Source organism: Gobio gobio (assembly GCF_949357685.1).
Source record: "Gobio gobio genome assembly, chromosome: 13".
NCBI classification, from domain to species: domain Eukaryota; kingdom Metazoa; phylum Chordata; class Actinopteri; order Cypriniformes; family Gobionidae; genus Gobio; species Gobio gobio.
Window position 1 is genome coordinate 4,251,735 of NC_137106.1, and position 25,000 is coordinate 4,276,734.

General features: G+C 41.3%; 1 protein-coding gene across 2 annotated transcripts in view; it reads left to right on the top strand.

The window, feature by feature from the left end:
• The window catches only part of akt1 (v-akt murine thymoma viral oncogene homolog 1), a 105,213-nt gene that overhangs the window by 74,190 nt on the left and 6,023 nt on the right, over positions 1-25,000 (top strand). The window contains exons 10-13 of one of the 2 annotated variants that reach the window (XR_013817763.1): positions 3,944-4,072; positions 15,599-15,813; positions 15,905-15,987; positions 21,093-21,195. Coding sequence is in view for 1 of the 2 variants with exons in the window: in XM_079833197.1 (XP_079689323.1) it covers positions 3,944-4,072; positions 15,599-15,813; positions 15,900-15,987; positions 21,093-21,195 (535 nt within the window). In the remaining variant the exon portion in view is untranslated. Of the gene's footprint in view, positions 1-3,943; positions 4,073-15,598; positions 15,814-15,899; positions 15,988-21,092; positions 21,196-25,000 lie in introns of those variants that run through there. The other variant, XM_079833197.1, reaches the window with a different exon arrangement.

Below are 25,000 nucleotides of genomic sequence, written 5' to 3' on the forward strand. Positions count from 1 at the left end.
ACACACTCACACTCCTGCACTCACACACTCACACTCACACACTCCTGCTCTCACACACTCCTGCACTCACACTCACACACTCCTGCACTCAAACACTCCTGCACTCACACACTCACACTCCTGCACTCACACACTCACACTCACACACTCCTGCTCTCACACACTCCTGCACTCACACTCACACACTCCTGCACTCAAACACTCCTGCACTCACACACTCACACTCCTGCACTCACACACTCACACTCACACACTCCTGCGCTCACACACTCCTGCGCTCACACTCACACACTCTTGCACTCACACACTCCTGCGCTCACACACTCCTGCGCTCACACTCACACACTCCTGCACTCACACACCCTGCGCTCACACACTCCTGCGCTCACACTCACACACTCCTGCACTCACACACTCCTGCACTCACACTCACACACTCCTGCACTCACACACTCCTGCACTCACACTCACACACTCCTGCACTCACACACTCCTGCACTCACACTCACACACTCCTGCACTCACACTCACACACTCCTGCACTCACACACTCCTGCACTCACACTCACACACTCCTGCACTCACACACTCCTGCACTCACACTCACACACTCCTGCACTCAAACACTCCTGCACTCACACACTCACACTCCTGCACTCACACACTCCTGCGCTCACACACTCACACTCCTGCGCTCACACACTCCTGCGCTCACACACTCCTGCGCTCACACACTCACACTCCTGCGCTCACACACTCCTGCGCTCACACACTCACACTCCTGCGCTCACACACTCCTGCGCTCACACACTCACACTCCTGCGCTCACACACTCACACTCCTGCGCTCACACACTCCTGCGCTCACACACTCACACTCCTGCGCTCACACACTCACACTCCTGCACTCACACACTCCTGCGCTCACACACTCCTGCGCTCACACACTCACACTCCTGCGCTCACACACTCCTGCGCTCACACACTCCTGCGCTCACACACTCACACTCCTGCGCTCACACACTCACACTCCTGCACTCACACACTCACACTCCTGCGCTCACACACTCACACTCCTGCGCTCACACTCACACACTCCTGCGCTCACACACTCCTGCGCTCACACTCCTGCACTCACACACTCCTGCGCTCACACTCACACACTCCTGTGCTCACACTCACACACTCCTGCACTCACACTCACACACTCCTGCACTCAAACACTCCTGCGCTCATACTCACATACTCCAGCGCTCACACACTCCTGCGCTCACACTCCTGCGCTCACACACTCCTGCGCTCACACTCACACTCCTGCGCTCACACACTCCTGCGCTCACACTCACACACTCCTGCGCTCGCACACTCCTGCGCTCACACTCACACACTCCTGCACTCACACTCACACACTCCTGCACTCAAACACTCCTGCACTCACACACTCACACTCCTGCACTCACACACTCCTGCGCTCACACACTCACACTCCTGCGCTCACACACTCCTGCTCTCACACACTCCTGCGCTCACACACTCACACTCCTGCGCTCACACTCACACACTCCTGCGCTCACACACTCACACACTCACACTCCTGCGCTCACACACTCACACTCCTGCGCTCACACACTCACACTCCTGCGCTCACACACTCACACACTCACACTCCTGCGCTCACACACTCACACTCCTGCGCTCACACTCACACACTCCTGCACTCACACACTCCTGCGCTCACACTCACACACTCCTGCGCTCACACTCACACACTCCTGCACTCAAACACTCCTGCGCTCACACTCACACACTCCTGCGCTCACACACTCACACACTCACACTCCTGCGCTCACACACTCACACTCCTGCGCTCACACACTCACACTCCTGCGCTCACACACTCACACACTCACACTCCTGCGCTCACACACTCACACTCCTGCGCTCACACTCACACACTCCTGCACTCACACACTCCTGCGCTCACACTCACACACTCCTGCGCTCACACTCACACACTCCTGCACTCACACACTCCTGCGCTCACACTCACACTCCTGCGCTCACACACTCCTGCGCTCACACACTCCTGCGCTCACACTCACACTCCTGCGCTCACACACTCCTGCGCTCACACTCACACACTCCTGCGCTCACACTCGCACACTCCTGCGCTCACACTCACACACTCCTGCGCTCACACTCACACACTCCTGCGCTTCAGTGGGTTATATTTCAGAATGTCTCTATCACAAGAGCACAGCCCCAGCCAATCAGCAGCTCTCTACACTACACCATCTACACTACACCATCTACACTACACCATCTGCACTACACCATCTACAATACACCATCTACACTACACCATCTACACTACACCACCATCTGCACTACACCATCTACACTACACCATCTACACTACACCATCTACACTACACCATCTGCACTACACCATCTACAATACACCATCTACACTACACCATCTACACTACACCACCATCTGCACTACACCATCTACACTACACCATCTACACTACACCATCTGCACTACACCATCTACACTACACCATATACACTACACCATCTACACTACACCATCTGCACTACACCATCTACACTACACCATATACACTACACCATCTACACTACACATTCTACACTACACCATCTGCACTACACCATCTGCACTACATCATCTACACTACACCATCTACACTACACAATCTACATTACACCATCTACACTACACCATCTGCACTACACCATGTACACTACACCATCTACACTACACCATCTGCACTACACCATCTGCACTACACCATCTGCACTACACCATCTGCACTACACATTCTACACTACACCATCTACACTACACCATCTACACTACACCATCTACACTACACCATCTACACTACACCATCTGCACTACACCATCTACACTACACCATCTACACTACACCATCTACACTAGCTGTGATTTAGTGCAAGTGAGCGTTTGAGGTTTGACTTCAATGTTTAATAACATATAAATATTTCAAGACCGTTTAAACTTTAAGTGCTGACATTAGTGTACTTTTCAAATCCTAAATGTTTGTAATTGTTCATTTAATATATTACATTTTAATGTATTTATTATTTACATTTTAATTTGTTTTGCTTTTTATTCATTTATTTGCTTATTTGTTTACTTTTTATTTATTTACTTCATTTCTAAATGTATTTAATTTTATTTATATATTTTTTAATTCATTGATTTATTAGTTAATTATTTATGTACATTTTCTTTATACATTTTCATTTTATTTATTTAATATTAATATTTATTTACTTTCTAAATGTTTATTTTTAATTGTTTGTTTACTTTTTAATTAATTATTGTATTTATCTACTTTAGTTTTTATTTGTTTACTTATTTTTTGTTTACTTTTTTATTTATTTAGTTTTTTACATTTCTTTTTTATTTATTTACTTTCTAAATGTATTTACTTTTAATTCATTTATTTTCTATTTAATTGTATGTATATGTTTATTTTTAATGTATTATTTACTTTTAATTTTATTTACTTTTTTAAAGTGATTTAATTTTTATTGATTTACTTTTTTGTTTATTTACTTTTTTTATTTATTTACTATTTAATTAATAATCTTTTAATTTTTTAACTTTTTATTTATATATTTACATTCAATGTATTTATTAACTTTTACTTTATTTACTTTTTAAATATATTTAATTTATATATATATTTATAAATTTTTTACATATTTTATGACATGATTATTTATTTGATTCTTCTGAAATGCCTTTGATGAGAATGGCTGTGGGTCTGTCGAGCAGAAACGGCTGTCGTTAGAGGATCACATGATCACGTGTGTGTGTGTGTGTGTGTGTGTGTGTGTGTGTGTGTGTGTGTGTGTGTGTGTGTGTGTGTGTGTGCTGCCTCTCTCAGCTGGAGAACCTGATGCTGGATAAAGACGGTCATGTAAAGATCACGGACTTCGGCTTGTGTAAGGAGGGCATCACGGACGGAGCCACTATGAAGACCTTCTGTGGGACTCCGGAGTATCTGGCCCCTGAGGTGAGGCCGGCCACAGAACACACTGATCTGATCACACGTCAGGAACCTTTATAATCACACACACACACACACACTCACACACACACACACACACTCACAGCTCGCAAGCATTCACACACAATATGCTCGCAAACGCTGACAGCGATTGTTTCCTGTGCAGGTATGACATGTGGCTGTGTGTGTGTGTGTGTGTGTGTGTGTTTGTGTGTGTGTTTGTGTGTGTGTGTGTGTGGGCATGTTTTTGTGAAATATCAGGACACAAATGTGTATAATGACATGGGTATTACAAAAAGAGGGTGAAATATGAGGACGTTCCCCATGTCCTCACTTTTCAAAATGCTTATAAATCACACAGAACAAGTTTTTTTTCACAGAAAGTGAACTGCACAGTCTCCTGTGAGGGCTAGGTTTAGGGGCAGGGGCAGTGTGTGTGTGTGTGTGTGTGTGTGTGTGTGTGTGTGTGTGTGTGTGTGTGTGTGTGTGTGTGTGTGTGTGTGTGTGTGTGTGTGTGTGTGTGATGGGTAGGTTTAGGGGCAGGGGCAGTGTGTGTGTGTGTGTGTGATGGGTAGGTTTAGGGACAGGGGCAGTGTGTGTGTGTGTGTGTGTGTGTGTGTGTGTGTGTGTGTGTGTGTGTGTGTGTGTGTGTGTGTGTGTGTGTGTGTGTGTGTGTGTGTGTGTGTGTGATGGGTAGGTTTAGGGGCAGTGTTTGTGTGTGTGTGTGTGTGTGTGTGTGTGATGGGTAGGTTTAGGGGCAGGGGCAGTGTGTGTGTGTGTGTGATGGGTAGGTTTAGGGACAGGGGCAGTGTGTGTGTGTGTGTGTGTGTGTGTGTGTGTGTGTGTGTGTGTGTGTGTGTGTGTGTGTGTGTGTGTGTGTGTGTGTGTGTGTGTGTGTGTGTGTGTGTGTGTGTGTGATGGGTAGGTTTAGGGGCAGTGTTTGTGTGTGTGTGTGAGTGTGTGTGAGAGAGTGTGTGTGTGATGGGTAGGTTTAGGGGCAGTGTTTGTGTGTGTGTGTGGTAGTGTGTGTGTGATGGGTAGGTTTAGGGGCAGCCGGGGCAGTGTCTGTGTGTGTGTGTGTGTGTGTGTGTGTGTGTGTGTGTGTGTGTGTGTGTGTGTGTGTGTGTGTGAGTGTGTGTGTGATGGGTAGGTTTAGGGGCAGGGGCAGTGTTTGTGTGTGTGTGTGTGTATGTGTGTGAGTGTGTGTGTGTGTGTGTGTGTGTGTGATGGGTAGGTTTAGGGGCAGGGGCAGTGTTTGTGTGTGTGAGTGTGTGTGTGTGTGAGAGTGTGTGTGTGATGGGTAGGTTTAGGGGCAGGGGCAGTGTTTGTGTGTGTGAGTGTGTGTGTGTGTGTGATGGGTAGGTTTAGGGGCAGCGTAGGGGGATAGAATATACGGTTTATACAGTATAAAAACCATTACACCTATGGAAAGTCCCCATAAAACATGAAAACACAACATGTGTGTGTGTGTGTGTGTGTGAGAGAGAGAGAGAGAGAGAGAGAGAGTGTGTGTGTATGTGTGAGAGAGAGAGAGAGTGTAGGTGTGTGTGTACGTGTGAGTGTGTGTGTGTGTGTGTGTGTGTGTGAGAGAGAGAGAGTGTGTGTGAGTGTGTACGTGTGTGTGTGTGTGTGTGTGTGTGTGTGAGTGAGAGTTTAGGTGTGTGTGTGTGAGTGAGTGTGAGAGTGTAGGTGTGTGTGTGTGAGTGAGTGTGAGAGTGTAGGTGTGTGTGTGTGTGTGTGTGTGTGTGTGTGTGTGTGTGTGTGTGTGTGTGTGAGTGAGTGTGAGAGTGTAGGTGTGTGTGTGAGTGAGTGTGAGAGTGTAGGTGTGTGTGTGTGTGTGTGTGTGTGTGTGAGTGAGTGTGAGAGTGTAGGTGTGTGAGTGTGTGTGTGTGTGTGTGTGTGTCCAGCCTGTGGTCTGCTCATGTTGTCTCAGTTGCGGTCTCATTGTTGTCGCCCCTCGTCTGCTGGTAAAGGGTTAGTCAGAGCTGACGCCCACAGCTGCCGCATCATATCCTGACCCTGAGCGGGGCCTCCTCTGCCCTCTGCTGGGGGCCGTGTGTGTGTGAGGAGCGCCTATAAACCGGGCTTTTATTGCTCTAAAATGGTTAGTTGTAGGGTTCAGGGTTATAATAAATATAATAATTCACATTTTATTTTTTAATGTTCAAAATATTTTCCGAATCCCAGAGATGTTAAGGTTTAAGATGATAACACCTTGTCTTATAATACTGTTGTGATGTGTGTGTGTGTGTAATCGGTTGAACATCTATAAAAACAAGAGGCATAGGGGTTTGGAACCGTCCCTCATACGAGCCGTCCCGGCAACTTCGGTTCAATCCCCGTGTTGACATGACAACAGGGCCCCGGAGCGGGAGACTTCAGGGGCCGTTGCCATGGAGACGGGTGGCCTCTCTGGAGCTCGGCCCAGGCCGTGTTACAGGTTGTTCAGCTGTAAACAATGACCTTGTTGTGTGTGTGGAGCTCTGGAATGCTGTTACGTCTGGAATATTCCACCGGCCCAGAGAGAGAGAAGGAGGGATGAGAGAATTTCAGAAGAAAACAGGTGGAAGTGTTTTAAATGCACACCGGCACTTGGAAAAATGGCCGTTTTATGTGTTCTGCATGAGTAGTGGCTCTCAACCGGGATCCACTAGGGGGCCGAAGATGATTTAACATGATTATAATATAGCAAAATATGTTTTACACAAAGATAAAGCCTGAAAACTGACAAGAACTGACGAAAACCGGGATATATGAGAGAATTTTAATGTGATTTCTAAACTGCCGAGTGTCATCGTAATAAAAATCATGGGAATTTCTATATATTGAATATATATTTTCTCATATCAAGCTCGACATATTGTATCAGCTAGACATTGCTGTGAAGTTGTAATAATATGTCATTATAAACTATAAATAGTATACATTTGTGAGAATAGTAATATAAATAATTAAAAAGAAAAAAAACTACTGGAAAATTCAATTCTTGAAACTATCCTGAACAGTACAGAAGGTAATTAAGTTGTTTTATTTAATTATTTTCAATGTATTACTATATAATATATATTATATTAATACTACCATATAATCATTTAAATTATTTATTACATTTTTACATTTTAATTAACTTGAGAACACTATGTAATTTGTTAAAACATGTTAAATATCAAAATTATTGAAATATTATCTTAAAATCTCAGATTGTAAAATTTATAATTATAAAATATACATTTATAAGAATAATAATATAAATAATTTTAAAAAATCACAAACTACTGGAAAAATATATTCTTGAAACTTACTTGAAAATTACAGAATTATTACATTAATTATTTTTCAATTTATTCCGATAATATAATATTACCATACAATATATTACTATGATATGTATTATAATATTGCTGCAAGCAGCAATTATTGAGGTCAAGCTCAAAAAAGGCACCATGATATGTTAATTTTGGTCAGTTGGTGGCGCTAGAGAGATTGAGTTAGAGACTCCAAAATTTCTGTGGTTAATGTTTGGACTGTCCTCTATCTGTGTGCCAAATTTCATAACTTTTTACCAAATAATAATAATAATTCAAAAATGGATAAAAAAACAATACATTTGCACAGCTGGTGGCGCCAAAGAAATTGAGTTAGAGACTCCAAAATTGCTGTGAGTAATGGTTGTACTGTCCTCTATCTGTGTGCCAAATTTCATAACTTTTTACCAAAAAATAATAATAATAATTCAAAATATTGATAAAAACTATAACTTTGGTCAGTTGGTGGCGCTAGAGAGATTGAGTTGGAGACTCCAAAATTGCTGTGGTTAATGTTTGGACTGTCCTCTATCTGTGTGCCAAATTTCATAACTTTTTACCAAAAGATAATAATAATAATTCAAAATATTGATAAAAACCATAACTTTGGTCAGTTGGTGGCGCTAGAGGGATTGAGTTAGAGACTCGAAAATTGCTGTGAGTAATGTTTTGACTGTCCTCTATCTGTGTGCCAAATTTCACAAATTTTTACCAAATAATAATAATAATAATTCAAAATATTGATATAAACTATACATTTGCACAGTTGGTGGCACTAGAGAGATTGAGTTAGAGACTCCAAAAGTGCTGTGAGTAATGGTTGTACTGTCCTCTATCTGTGTGCCAAATTTCATAACCTTTTACCAAAAAAGAATAATAATAATTCAAAATATTGATAAAAACCATAACTTTGGTCAGTTGGTGGCGCCAGAGAAATAAAGTTAGAGACTCCAAAATTGCTGAGAGTAATGGTTGTACTGTCCTCTATCTGTGTGCCAAATTTCATAACTTTTTACCAAAAAGGAATAATAATAATTCAAAATATTGATAAAAAAACATAACTTTGGTCAGTTGGTGGCACTAGAGGGATTGAGTTAGAGACTCCAAAATTGCTGTGAGTAATGGTTGTACTGTCCTCTATCTGTGTGCCAAATTTCATAACTTTTTACCAAAAAAGAAGAATAATAATAAAAATAATTCAAAATATTGATAAAAACCATAACTTTGGTCAGTTGGTGGCGCCAGAGAAATAAAGTTAGAGACTCCAAAATTGCTGTGAGTAATGGTTGTACTGTCCTCTATCTGTGTGCCAAATTTCATAACTTTTTACCAAAAAGGAATAATAATAATTCAAAATATTGATAAAAAACATAACTTTGGTCAGTTGGTGGCGCTAGAGGGATTGAGTTAGAGACTCCAAAATTGCTGTGAGTAATGTTTTGACTGTCCTCTATCTGTGTGCCAAATTTCACAAATTTTTACCTAATAATAATAATAATAATAATTCAAAATATTGATAAAAACTATACATTTGCACGGTTGGTGGCCCTAGAGAGATTTAGTTAGAGACTCCAAAATTGCTGTGAGTAATGGTTGTACTGTCCTCTATCTGTGTGCCAAATTTCATAACTTTTTACCTAAAAAGAATAATAATAATTCAAAATATTGATAAAAACCATAACTTTGGTCAGTTGGTGGAGCTAGAGAGATTGAGTTAGAGACTCCAAAATTGCTCTGGTTAATGTTTGTACTGTCCTCTATCTGTGTGCCAAATTTCATAACTTTTTACCAAAAAATAATAATAAAAATTCAAAATATTGATAAAAACCATAATTTTGGTCAGTTGGTGGCGCTAGAGAGATTGAGTTAGAGACTCCAAAATTGCTGTGGTTAATGTTTGTACTGTCCTCTATCTGTGTGCCAAATTTCATAACTTTTTACCAAAAAATAATAATAATAATTCAAAATATTGATATAAACTATACATTTGCACAGTTGGTGGCGCTAGAGAGATTGAGTTAGAGACTCCAAAATTGCTGTGAGTAATGTTTGTACTGCCCTCTATCTGTGTGCCAAATTTCATAACTTTTTAACAAAAAGGAATAATAATAATTCAAAATATTGATAAAAAACATAACTTTGGTCAGTTGGTGGCGCTAGAGGGATTGAGTTAGAGACTCCAAAATTGCTGTGAGTAATGGTTGTACTGTGCTCTATCTGTGTGCCAAATTTCATAACTTTTTACCAAAAAAGAATAATAATAATAATAATAATAATTCAAAATATTGATAAAAACCACAACTTTGGTCAGTTGGTGGCGCCAGAGAAATAAAGTTAGAGACTCCAAAATTGCTGTGAGTAATGGTTGTACTGTCCTCTATCTGTGTGCCAAATTTCATAACTTTTTACCAAAAAGGAATAATAATAATTCAAAATATTGATAAAAAACATAACTTTGGTCAGTTGGTGGCGCTAGAGGGATTGAGTTAGAGACTCCAAAATTGCTGTGAGTAATGGTTGTACTGTCCTCTATCTGTGTGCCAACTTCATAACTTTTTACCAAAAAAGAATAATAATAATAATTCAAAATATTGATAAAAACCATAACTTTGGTCAGTTGGTGGCGCCAGAGAAATAAAGTTAGAGACTCCAAAATTGCTGAGAGTAATGGTTGTACTGTCCTCTATCTGTGTGCCAAATTTCATAACTTTTTACCAAAAAGGAATAATAATAATTCAAAATATTGATAAAAAACATAACTTTGGTCAGTTGGTGGCGCTAGAGGGATTGAGTTAGAGACTCCAAAATTGCTGTGAGTAATGTTTTGACTGTCCTCTATTTGTGTGCCAAATTTCATAACTTTTTACCAAAAAATAAATAAATAATTCAAAATACTGATAAAAACTATAATTTTGGTCAGTTGGTGGTGCTAGAGAGATTGAGTTAGAGACTCAAATTGCTGAGAGTAATGGTTGTACTGTCCTCTATCTGTGTGCCAAATTTCATAACTTTTTACCAAAAAATAAATAAATAATTCAAAATACTGATAAAAACTATATTTTTGGTCAGTTGGTGGCGCTAGAGAGATTGAGTTAGAGACTCCAAAATTGCTGTGAGTAATGTTTTGACTGTCCTCTATCTGTGTGCCAAATTTCATAACTTTTTACCAAAAAATAAATAAATAATTCAAAATAATGATAAAACTATACATTTGCACAGTTGGTGGCGTTAGAGAGATTGAGTTAGAGACTCCAAAATTGCTGTGAGTAATGTTTGTACTGTCCTCTATCTGTGTGCCAAATTCCATAACTTTTTACCAAAACAGAATAATAATAATTCAAAATATTGATAAAAACCATAACTTTGGTCAGTTGGTGGTGCTAGAGGGATTGAGTTAGAGACTCCAAAATTGCTGTGTTTAATGTTTGGACTGTCCTCTATCTGTGTGCCAAATTTCATAACTTTTTACCAAAAAATAAATAAATAATTCAAAATGCTGATAAAAAGTATAATTTTGGTCAGTTGGTGGTGCTAGAGAGATTGAATTAGAGAATCCAAAATTGCTGTGAGTAATGTTTTGACTGTCCTCTATCTGTGTGCCAAATTTTATAACTTTTTACCAAAACAGAATAATAATAATTCAAAATATTGATAAAAACCATAACTTTGGTCAGTTGGTGGCGCTAGAGGGATTGAGTTAGAGAATCCAAAATTGCTGAGAGTAATGGTTGTACTGTCCTCTATCTGTGTGCCAAATTTCATAACTTTTTACCAAAAAATAAATAAATAATTCAAAATACTGATAAAAACTATATTTTTGGTCAGTTGGTGGCGCTAGAGAGATTGAGTTAGAGACTCCAAAATTGCTGTGAGTAATGTTTTGACTGTCCTCTATCTGTGTGCCAAATTTCATAACTTTTTACCAAAAAATAAATAAATAATACAAAATAATGATAAAAACTATACATTTGCACAGTTGGTGGCGCTAGAGAGATTGAGTTAGAGACTCCAAAATTGCTGTGAGTAATGTTTGTACTGTCCTCTATCTGTGTGCCAAATTTCATAACTTTTTACCAAAACAGAATAATAATAATTCAAAATATTGATAAAAACCATAACTTTGGTCAGTTGGTGGTGCTAGAGGGATTGAGTTAGAGACTCCAAAATTGCTGTGGTTAATGTTTGGACTGTCCTCTATCTGTGTGCCAAATTTCATAACTTTTTACCAAAAAATAAATAAATAATTCAAAATACTGATAAAAACTATAATTTTGGTTTGTTGGTGGCGCTAGAGAGATTGAGTTAGAGACTCCAAAATTGCTGTGAGTAATGTTTTGACTTCCTCTATCTGTGTGCCAAATTTCATAACTTTTTACCAAAAAATAAATAAATAATTCAAAATACTGATAAAAACTATACATTTGCACAGTTGGTGGCGCTAGAGAGACTCCAAAATTGCTGTGAGTAATGTTTGTACTGTCTTCTATCTGTCTGCCAAATTTCATAACTTTTTACCAAAACAGAATAATAATAATTCAAAATATTGATAAAAACCATAACTTTGGTCAGTTGGTGGCGCTAGAGGGATTGAGTTAGAGACTCCAAAATTGCTGTGGTTAATGTTTGGAATGTCCTCTATCTGTGTGCCAAATTTCATAACTTTTTATCAAAAAAGAATAATAATAATTCAAAATATTGATAAAAACCATAACTTTGGTCAGTTGGTGGCGCTAGAGGGATTGAGTTAGAGAATCCAAAATTGCTGTGAGTAATGTTTTGACTGTCCTCTATCTGTGTGCCAAATTTCACAAATTTTTACCAAATAATAATAATAATAATTCAAAATATTGATAAAAACTATAATTTTGGTCAGTTGGTGGCGCTAGAGAGATTGAGTTAGAGACTCCAAAATTGCTGTGAGTAATGTTTTGACTGTCCTCTATCTGTGTGCCAAATTTCACAAATATTTACCAAATAATAATAATAATAATTCAAAATATTGATAAAAACTATAATTTTGGTCAGTTGGTGGCGCTAGAGAGATTGAGTTAGAGACTCCAAAATTTCTGTGGTTAATGTTTGGACTGTCCTCTATCTGTGTGCCAAATTTCATAACTTTTTACTAAACAATAATAATTAAAAATATTGATTAAAAACTATACATTTGCACAGTTGGTGGCGCTAGAGAGATTGAGTTAGAGACTCCAAAATTTCTGTGAGTAATGTTTGGACTGTCCTCTATCTGTGTGCCAAATTTCATAACGTTTTATCCCCCAAAAATAAAAACTAATTCAAAATGTTAATAAAAACTATAACAGTATCTCGAGTTATGACTAGTTTCTCAGTGTGCCGCTGTAAGGTGGTGTTAAGGCTGAAGTTTACACTACACGACTGGTCATGGAAACAGAGCCTCGCTGGCGTCAGAGCTGAGCCGTTCGCATGTGTTAACTGCGGTTCACAGTCCATCTGAAGACGCGGGGCTCCTCTGGCTCTCTGTGCTTGCGTGTGTCGAGGGCTCGGCGACGGCTCCTGGGTTCCTGGCAGCTTCACAGCTGTGCTGTTCTTCTACATATATGGGGCAGCTGTAGGCCCAGCTGTCGCTCTCCGTGAGTCACATGACCGCGGCTCTGGAAATAGACAGCGGTCAGTAATTCTAGCAGCTCCATGGCTTCACCTTACCACTGACCGAATGGTCTGAGTCATGCTCTCCCCGTGACCCGCGGTCGGGGTTTGGGTAACGCTCAGTGGGGGCAAACACAAACACACCAGCACCAGCAGCTCTCAGTTACTGCTCTGTTCTTTATTAAGGAGGACCTATTATTAGACTGTTACAAAGTTTTGATTTTGGCTCTGCTAGAATAGGTTTTCATGCAAAACCCATTATTTTGACATTGTTGCGCCTCCTCTCTTCCCAGTCTGTCAAGTCAAGCAGTCCTTCCAGAAAAACGCAGTTTTTTTGGTGATTGTTGCGGGCAAAAATCCTTGATTATGCGGCACGTTTTCTTAAAAAATGCGGGATATTTATGCAATTTTGTGAAAAAATTGCGGGAACTTGCAAAAACTGCGGTTTGATGAAAAAGAGAAAATAAAGCACTACATCACAGAAAGTGCTGGAAATATTTAAGTTTTATTGATCTTGTTTTCATCTTGTTTTATTGAAGACCTTAATAAACACACGGCTCAAATTCACAAAACATTGACTCAAACAAGTACTTTAGTTTTACAAAAGGAATATGCTACACGACGAGAATAGTTTTTGTGCTAAAACCTAAATAACGACTTGTATAGTGATGACCGATTTAAAAAAAAAAAACAGCATCATGAAGATTCAAAGCGTTATGAATCAGCGAGACGATTCATGATTCGGATCGCGTGTCAAACTGCTGAAATACGTCTTTGGCGATCCAAACCACTGAATCGACTCACGATTCATAACGCTCCAAACCGCTGAATTGACTCACTGATTCATAACGCTCCAAACCGCTGAATTGACTCACTGATTCATAACGCTCCAAACCGCTGAATTGACTCACTGATTCATAACGCTCCAAACCGCTGAATCGACTCACGATTCATAACGCTCCAAACCACTGAATCGACTCACTGATTCATAACGCTCCAAACCGCTGAATCGTCTCACTGATTCATAATGCTCCAAACCGCTGAATTGACTCACTGATTCATAACGCTTCAAACCGCTGAATCGACTCACTGATTCATAATGCTCCAAACCGCTGAATCGACTCACTGATTCATAACGCTTCAAACCGCTGAAGCGACTCACTGATTCATAATGCTCCAAACCGCTGAATCGACTCAATGATTCATAATGCTCCAAACCGCTGAATCGACTCACTGATTCATAATGCTCCAAACCGCTGAATTGACTCACTGATTCACAATGCTCCAAACCGCTGAATCGACTCACTGATTCACAATGCTCCAAACCGCTGAATTGACTCACTGATTCATAACGCTTCAAACCGCTGAATCGACTCACTGATTCATAATGCTCCAAACCGCTGAATCGACTCACTGATTCATAACGCTTCAAACCGCTGAATCGACTCACTGATTCATTACGCTTCAAACCGCTGACTGATTCATAATGCTTCAAACCGCTGAATCGACTCACTGATTCATAACGCTTCAAACCGCTGACTGATTCATAACGCTCCAAACCGCTGAATCGACTCACTGATTCATAACGCTTCAAACCGCTGAATCGACTCACTGATTCATAACGCTCTGAAGCTTCATGATGCAGTGTTTTGAAAGCGGTCAACACACCGGGAAACTGCTTTGCGCAGTCTTGACTCTTTTGCTGTTATTTTTGTTGAAATGGGAATTTGCGTGCTTCATCATGGTTTCAGCGATATCTATGGTTTCACCACGGGGTTTGCAGCTTTTCAATGACGTTCACGTCGGGTAATTACGTGACTTCAAAACGTTCCCATGGCAATAGGGGGAAATGTGTGTGAAGTAAACAAACTTTTTTCAACTTTCTGCTAATATATATGACCTTTTTTGCAACGAAAATGCGGGGATTATGAAATCATGCTAGCCCTGCATATTTTGCACGCGGAAATAGGCAATTTACGCGACGAAAGTGCGGCGTATTTGAAAAAATGCGCCCCGGCATAAATATCTAGACTTTGGCTGATTATGCATTAAATCATGCGATCGCATAATCGCGTTTTTCTGGAGGGACTGGTCAGGTCAACTTTATTTATATAGCGCGTTTAACAATGCAGATTGTTTCAAAGCAGCTTTACAGTGTTAAACAGGAAAATAATGCAGCATAATTTTATTCAGCCGTCTAGCCGTTCTGGAGAAAACGGTGATGTCATCAGTTCATTTCAATTATCATACAGTGACAGTGTGGGCTTTAGATCAGTAATTTAGTTTATATGGTTAATTTAGTTAATAATTAGATTTATTTGGATATTTAGTTGAAAAATTTAGTGTCAGTAATGCTCTGTGTCTAAGAAGCCCCGCCTTCTGAAAAGCACACTGTGCTCTGATTGGTCAGCTGGAGCAGTGTGTTGTGATTGGTCAAGTGCATCCAGCGTGTTGGGAAATGCCCCGCCCTTACCATAACGCCAGTTTCAAGTTTAACACACTACTAACTAACTCATCCAGGCCCCACCCCTTTACTAGTAGGGGATAGAATATACAGTTTGTACACCCATAAAAACCCAAGATGTGTGTGTGTGTGTGTGTGCAGGTGCTGGAGGACAATGACTATGGCCGTGCGGTGGACTGGTGGGGTTTGGGTGTGGTGATGTACGAGATGATGTGCGGCCGCCTGCCCTTCTATAACCAGGATCACGAGCGCTTGTTTGAGCTCATACTGATGGAGGACATCCGCTTCCCTCGCACACTCGCGCCCGAGGGCAAATCTCTGCTGTCCGGCCTGCTCAAGAAAGACCCCAAGCAGCGGTCGGTGTCATCACAGCCACTGGGATTCATACTCTATCCCAGCATGCAAAGCACACATGCTAAGTGTTTCTGGTTTCTGCTTTTAGGTTAGGTGGCGGCCCTGATGATGCTAAAGAGATCATGCAGCACAAGTTCTTCACTGGAATTGCGTGGCAAGATGTTTACGAGAAGAAGGTAAAAAAAACCTTTGCACACGTATCACCACAACACATATAAGGAGAACCACAGCAAACATGCACTCCATCATACAGAGGGCTCCCTCCACTAAAGGGTTTTATAGTCAACTATTATGGTGCGTTCTAGGGATGCCACAATTCTCAATATAATATTGAACCGTTCGGTACGGCATTCACGGTTCAATACGGGCTTGTGAATTGCGTTTTTTTCGGTTTCGCATTTAATTAATTATTTTTCTACAAATTCTATAATTTGCCTCCATCCCAATACTGAACAACGCGACATACATTCACATCACAGGTTAGTGGTAGAGTTATACTCACGGAACACTAGAGTTATTCACAATCACAAAAGTTCATTATTTGCATGCGTTTTAAAGCCTTGCCGGTTTCATTCGCGTGCGCGGTTTTAACATGCGCTTTTCCCAGCGCGCGCACTAAAAGCCTGTCAAACACGTGAATACTGAACTAAGTAGTCGTCTTACTGCGTTAATACTGTCAAATACACACAAGGTTCACATAAACACAGTCGGTTATGTCTAAAGTGAAAGTAAAATCGCAATCGTGTGTCTGTATATTAGATGCGTGCAGGTCTTAAACTGACAGCAGCGCAGCCTATAGTGAACATGTGGTCCTTAAAGGGACAGTTCACCTCTAAAATAATGTCATTATTTACTCACTCTAATATTGTTTCAAACCTGTATTCATTTCTCGATGACAGAATTTTCAGTTTTGAGTGAAATATCCCTTTAATGTCGATACAACAATAAAAGACAAAGAGAAAATCACTCACTGCTCTTGACTGAAAAACTAATACAGCAGCTTTAATAAGAATCAGTGTATATTTTATAGTGAAGTCTATGTAGTGTTTTATTTTTACATTCATTCATTCAATTTCATACTTAAATGCTGCTGTACAGCTCTGAGCTGCCAGTGTAAATCTTTATATATATTTATTTTATATTATCCAATACACTAGGAATGTGTACAAGGGTTTTTTTAAAGTAAAGTTTTAAGTTTAAGTAAGGTTTTTCAATTCTTTTAAGTAAAATAAAGAAAGAGTATTGCAATAAAAAATAGTCTTTTTTCTCCTTAACCTCTTGCGGTTCCTGTCGCCTAAGAATAGAATAACAAAAAATGTATGTGACAAGCCATCAGAACCGAACCGAACCGAAAACCGTGGGTAAAAACAGAGGTGTGTATTGAACCGTGGACTAACTGTATTGTTGCATCCCTAGTGCGTTCACACCGGATGTGAATGAAGCGTTTCACGCGAGTGATTTACATGTTAACCCTTAAATGCATGACTGTTTTGCCCAAAACTCTCACATATTCGGGTCTTTAGCGACCCGCATCTATATCTAACATGGATAGATCTATACCTGTCACGATAATATATAAAACTCCTGATATTTGAGTAACAATTACAGAAGAATAAAATAAAACATATTTTGTTAGCTTTTGGAGCTTGGAAGGGTTCAGTTTGAGCAGATGTTTTACACCATCACCACTGTCCTCGTCAGAACTCATTTCCCATTCAGCATTTCCCTCATACTGGCGATCTCACGCATATCCTCAAAACTCATTTTCAACGTCTTCAAAATAAATATTTTGATCACTGACAGCTTCCTTCACCAGATCCACCATCAGTGACAGTAATATTTGATTGCGTTCAGTACTGTCTCTGCAGTAAATCTCTGAGCCATTTCAAGTTTTGCAGATTATATATTATTGTTTCGTTTTCTGTCTGATGTAAATATGAGTGAAATGTCACTTCATCATTGTGTATCAGACATTGCCACCTTGTGGAATAAAGGTGAACTGCACTCATTTCGTCATTATAGATTTATTTATTATTGTGCAAATAAAAAAATGCGTACAATCTTACTCACCTCGGGTCGTTATACAATTTTGACAAAAAGCTAATGGAAAAACAGGCATTCAATTATAATTTTATTATTTTTTTCTTGTTATATTGTTTAAAATGGATTGTTTGAGGAATACTAAGAAGGTTGATGTCTAACTTTCAAAAATGAATGAGGAGGAGGGAAGTGAATGACGTCTCGGGTCGCTAAAGACCTGAGGTATGCAGTTAAGGGTTAAAGGGATAGTTCACCCAAAAATTTAAATTGTGTCATCATTTACTCAAGTTGTTCCAAACCTGTATGAGTTTCTTTGTTCTGCTGAACAGAAAGGAAGATATTTAGAATAATGTTTTTTAACAAAGCAGAAAGAGCAACCATTGACTACCATAGTAGGGAAAAAAATACTATAGTAGTCAATGGTTGCTCTCTCTGCTTTGTTACAAACATTCTTCTAAATATCTTCTTTTCTGTTCAGCAGAACAAAGACACTCATACAGGTTTGGAACAACTTGAGTAAATGATGACACAATTTTCATTTTTTGGTGAACTATCCCTTTAAATCAATTTAAAGACGTGTATAGACATTCTGCGGCGCGATTCATGCGAATGAGGCGTTTGAGCGTCACTTTGGCGGATATTCGCGCCGCGTTAACCAATCAGGAGCTTGCTCTAGTTGTGACAACAATGAGGAGAAAATCTAGTTTATATTAATCATATATTAATATCTGGTTCAGACAAGTGTGCATATGATTATCACTGTGATAACATTAAATGACATGAAACACAACCCAGTCTCTTTTTGTTAAATGCAAGTTTATGTTTGATCAATAATACAAAAGTATAAGTAGAAGGTATAAGAAGCTAAAAATGAAATAAAGCAAACAATTCAGTCAAACATTCAAAGTCAGTGCTAGTCGGCTACAACGGTAACGTAAAGTTAAATAGCCTAAAAATAAAAAAGTAATGAAACTTCACTTATTGACCTCAGCCTAAACGAATTGCCAGGGAACAAATTCACAAATTCAATTCAACAGAATTCACGTCTGTTGTGAAGTGAATGTCACGCGCGAATGAAGCGAGTAAACTCAAAATGTGTCCAACTACGCGCAAATAGCGCGATTTATTCGCGTCCTGTGTGAATGCACCATTAGTCGCTCATTTATGCAATTACTAAAGGACTAATCGCACGTTTATATAAATAAGACAAATCATAATAATGAGCCTTTAATTCCCTAGTTGACGCTCAAGCGCACTCATAAAGCTCGCCACAGCGCATGGCAAGAGTAATGGGAAATGGACTGCATTTATATAGCGCTTTTAACAGACCAATGGCTTTACATATTGCCTCACATTCACTCATTCACACACCGATGGTCCACTGGTCCTTCATGACCCTGTGGCCGGTTCTCCACTGGTCCTTCATGACCCTGTGGCCGGTTCTCCACTGGTCCTTCATGACCCTGTGGCCGGTTCTCCACTGGTCCTTCATGACCCTGTGGCCGGTTCTCCACTGGTCCTCCATGACCCTGTGGCCGGTTCTCCACTGGTCCTCCATGACCCTGTGGCCGGTTCTCCACTGGTCCTTCATGACCCTGTGGCCGGTTCTCCACTGTTCCTTCATGACCCTGTGGCCGGTTCTCCACTGGTCCTCCATGACCCTGTGGCCGGTTCTCCACTGGTCCTCCATGACCCTGTGGCCGGTTCTCCACTGGTCCTTCATGACCCTGTGGCCGGTTCTCCACTGGTCCTCCATGACCCTGTGGCCGGTTCTCCACTGGTCCTTCATGACCCTGTGGCCGGTTCTCCACTGGTCCTCCATGACGCTGTGGCCGGTTCTCCACTGGTCCTTCATGACCCTGTGGTCGGTTCTCCACTGGTCCTCCATGACCCTGTGGCCGGTTCTCCACTGGTCCTCCATGACCCTGTGGCCGGTTCTCCACTGGTCCTCCATGACCCTGTGGCTGGTTCTCCACTGGTCCTCCATGACCCTGTGGCCGGTTCTCCACTGGTCCTCCATGACCCTGTGGCCGGTTCTCCACTGGTCCTCCATGACCCTGTGGCCGGTTCTCCACTGTTCCTTCCTTGGAGCACTTTTGATAGAGACTGACCACTGCAGACCGGGAACACCCCACAAGAGCTGCAGTTTTGGAGATGCTCTGAACATTTAGATTTCCTGCCCAACATACTGTAAACTGACCCGCCGTTAACGATCTGTCCCTCATGGACTGCAAGTTGTTTTGTTTTTTCGACTAACTGAATACTAAACTTTTGGGTTGACTACGCCTCTTCTAGTCGACTAACGAATAAAGGGTTAGTTCACCCAAAAATGTAAATTCTGTCATTATTTACTTCCCCTCATGTCGTTCGACACCCGTCAGACCTCCGTTCATCTTCAGACACAAATGAAGATATTTTAGTGTAAATCTGATGCTCTGAAAGGCCTCCATTGGCTCAATGCACTTTACACTCTCAAGACCCTTAAAAGACACTAAAGACGTCGTTACAAAGTCCATCTCACTACAGTGGTTCTACAATAACTTTATGAATCGGCGAGAATAGTTTTTGTGCGCAAAAAAACCCTAAATAACGACTTATATAGTGATGACGATTTCAAAACACGGCCTCATGAAGCTTCGAAGCGTTATGAATCAATGAGTCGATTCAGCAGTTTGAATCGCCAAATTTCAGCAGTTTGACACGCGATCCGAATCATGAATCGACTCACTGATTCATAACGCTTCAAATTATTCTCGTCACTTCATAAAGTTATTGTAGAGCCATTGTAGTGAGATGGACTTTGTAACGACGTCTTTAGTGTCTTTTAAGGGTCTTGAGAGTGTAAAGTGCATTGAGCCAATGGAGGCCTTTCAGAGCATCAGATTTACACTAAAATATCTTCATTTGTGTCTGAAGATGAACGGAGGTCTGACGGGTGTCCAACGACATGAGGGTGAGGAATTAATGACAGAATTTACATTTTTGGGTGAACTAACCCTTTAATCGACTATTATGGGGCAGCTCTAATCATATATTAGAGAGATGATGCTTGTTCAGGGCTTTTTTTAGGTCGTTTAGATGCCATAGACCCCTAAATGGGACCCAATCCGTTACACACTGAAAAAGTAATGCTGTAATCTAACCAGTTTCCGCAGCAGTTGGCTCAGTGTAGTGAAGCAGGACGGTTAGAACTGTAAAATGGTTGATCTGGATTGTCTAACAGTCGCTCTCTGTTCCTCAGCTGGTTCCTCCGTTCAAACCGCAGGTGACCTCAGAAACAGACACCAGATATTTCGATGAGGAGTTCACAGGACAGACCATCACCATCACACCACCGGGACAAGGTACAGCCGCACACACACACACCTGCAGGAGAGAAAACTGATCAATATACAGTCCTGGACAGAATTACTGACACCTTTAGTTAAAGGGGTCATCACACACACAGTCTGGTGTTGATCTTGAGTATCTGTAGAGTAGTGTTGATCACACACACACACACAGTCTGGTGTTGATCTTGAGTATCTGTAGAGTAGTGTTGATCACACACACACACACACACACACACACACACAGTCTGGTGTTGATCTTGAGTATCTGTAGAGTAGTGTTGATCACACACACACACACACACAGTCTGGTGTTGATCTTGAGTATCTGTAGAGTAGTGTTGATCACACACACACACACACACACACACACACACAGTCTGGTGTTGATCTTGAGTATCTGTAGAGTAGTGTTGATCACACACACACACACACACAGTCTGGTGTTGATCTTGAGTATCTGTAGAGTAGTGTTGGTCACACACACACACACACACACACACACACACACACACACACACACACACACACACACACACACACACACAGTCTGGTGTTGATCTTGAGTATCTGTAGAGTAGTGTTGATCACACACACACACACACACAGTCTGGTGTTGATCTTGAGTATCTGTAGAGTAGTGTTGATCACACACACACACACACACACACACACACACACACACACACACACACAGTCTGGTGTTGATCTTGAGTATCTGTAGAGTAGTGTTGATCACACACACACACACACACACAGTCTGGTGTTGATCTTGAGTATCTGTAGAGTAGTGTTGATCACACACACACACACACACACACAGTCTGGTGTTGATCTTGAGTATCTGTAGAGTAGTGTTGGTCACACACACACACACACACACACACACACACACACACACACACACACACACAGTCTGGTGTTGATCTTGAGTATCTGTAGAGTAGTGTTGATCACACACACACACACACACACACAGTCTGGTGTTGATCTTGAGTATCTGTAGAGTAGTGTTGATCACACACACACACACACACACACAGTCTGGTGTTGATCTTGAGTATCTGTAGAGTAGTGTTGGTCACACACACACACACACACACACACACACACACACACACACACACACACACACACACACAGTCTGGTGTTGATCTTGAGTATCTGTAGAGTAGTGTTGATCACACACACACACACACACACACACACACACAGTCTGGTGTTGATCTTCAGTATCTGTAGAGTAGTGTTGATCACACACACACACACACACACACACACACACACACACAGTCTGGTGTTGATCTTGAGTATCTGTAGAGTAGGGTTGATCACACACACACACACACACAGTCTGGTGTTGATCTTGAGTATCTGTAGAGTAGTGTTGGTCACACACACACACACACACACACACACACACACACACACACACACACACACACACACACACACACACACACACACACACACACACACACACACACACACACACACACACACACACACACACACACACACACAGTCTGGTGTTGATCTTGAGTATCTGTAGAGTAGTGTTGATCACACACACACACACACACACACACACACAGTCTGGTGTTGATCTTCAGTATCTGTAGAGTAGTGTTGATCACACACACACACACACACACACACACACACACACACAGTCTGGTGTTGATCTTGAGTATCTGTAGAGTAGTGTTGATCACACACACACACACACACACACACACAGTCTGGTGTTGATCTTGAGTATCTGTAGAGTAGTGTTGGTCACACACACACACACACACACACACACACACACACACACACACACACACACACACACACACACACACACACACACACACACACACACACACAGTCTGGTGTTGATCTTGAGTATCTGTAGAGTAGTGTTGATCACACACACACACACACACACAGTCTGGTGTTGATCTTGAGTATCTGTAGAGTAGTGTTGGTCACACACACACACACACACACACAGTCTGGTGTTGATCTTGAGTATCTGTAGAGTAGTGTTGGTCACACACACACACACACACACACACACAGTCTGGTGTTGATCTTGAGTATCTGTAGAGTAGTGTTGGTCACACACACACACACACACACACACACACACACACACACACAGTCTGGTGTTGATCTTGAGTATCTGTAGAGTAGTGTTGGTCACACACACACACACACACACACACACACACACACAGTCTGGTGTTGATCTTGAGTATCTGTAGAGTAGTGTTGATCACACACACACACACACACACACACAGTCTGGTGTTGATCTTGAGTATCTGTAGAGTAGTGTTGGTCACACACACACACACACACACACACACACACACACACAGTCTGGTGTTAATCTTGAGTATCTGTAGAGTAGTGTTGGTCACACACACACACACACACACACACAGTCTGGTGTTGATCTTGAGTATCTGTAGAGTAGTGTTGATCACACACACACACACACACACACACACACACACACACACACACACACACACACACACACACACACACACACACACACACACACACACACACACACACACAGTCTGGTGTTGATCTTAAGTATCTGTAGAGTAGTGTTGATCACACACACACACACACACACACACACAGTCTGGTGTTGATCTTAAGTATCTGTAGAGTAGTGTTGATCACACACACACACACACACACACACACAGTCTGGTGTTGATCTTAAGTATCTGTAGAGTAGTGTTGATCACACACACACACACACACACACACACACACACACAGTCTGGTGTTGATCTTAAGTATCTGTAGAGTAGTGTTGATCACACACACACACACACACACACACACACACACACAGTCTGGTGTTGATCTTAAGTATCTGTAGAGTAGTGTTGATCACACACACACACACACACACACACACACACAGTCTGGTGTTGATCTTAAGTATCTGTAGAGTAGTGTTGATCACACACACACACACACACACACACACACAGTCTGGTGTTGATCTTGAGTATCTGTAGAGTAGTGTTGATCACACACACACACACACACTCACACACACAGTCTGGTGTTGATCTTAAGTATCTGTAGAGTAGTGTTGATCACACACACACACACACACACACACACACACACACACACACACAGTCTGGTGTTGATCTTGAGTATCTGTAGAGTAGTGTTGATCACACACACACACACACACACTCACACACACAGTCTGGTGTTGATCTTAAGTATCTGTAGAGTAGTGTTGATCACACACACACACACACACACACACAGTCTGGTGTTGATCTTGAGTATCTGTAGAGTAGTGTTGATCACACACACACACACACACACACAGTCTGGTGTTGATCTTGAGTATCTGTAGAGTAGTGTTGATCACACACACACACACACAGTCTGGTGTTGATCTTGAGTATCTGTAGAGTAGTGTTGATCACACACACACACACACACACACAGTCTGGTGTTGATCTTGAGTATCTGTAGAGTAGTGTTGATCACACACACACACACACACACACAGTCTGGTGTTGATCTTGAGTATCTGTAGAGTAGTGTTGATCACACACACACACACACACACACACAGTCTGGTGTTGATCTTGAGTATCTGTAGAGTAGTGTTGGTCACACACACACACACACACACACACACACACACACACACACACACACACACACACACACACACACACACACACACACACACACACACAGTCTGGTGTTGATCTTGAGTATCTGTAGAGTAGTGTTGATCACACACACACACACACACACACAGTCTGGTGTTGATCTT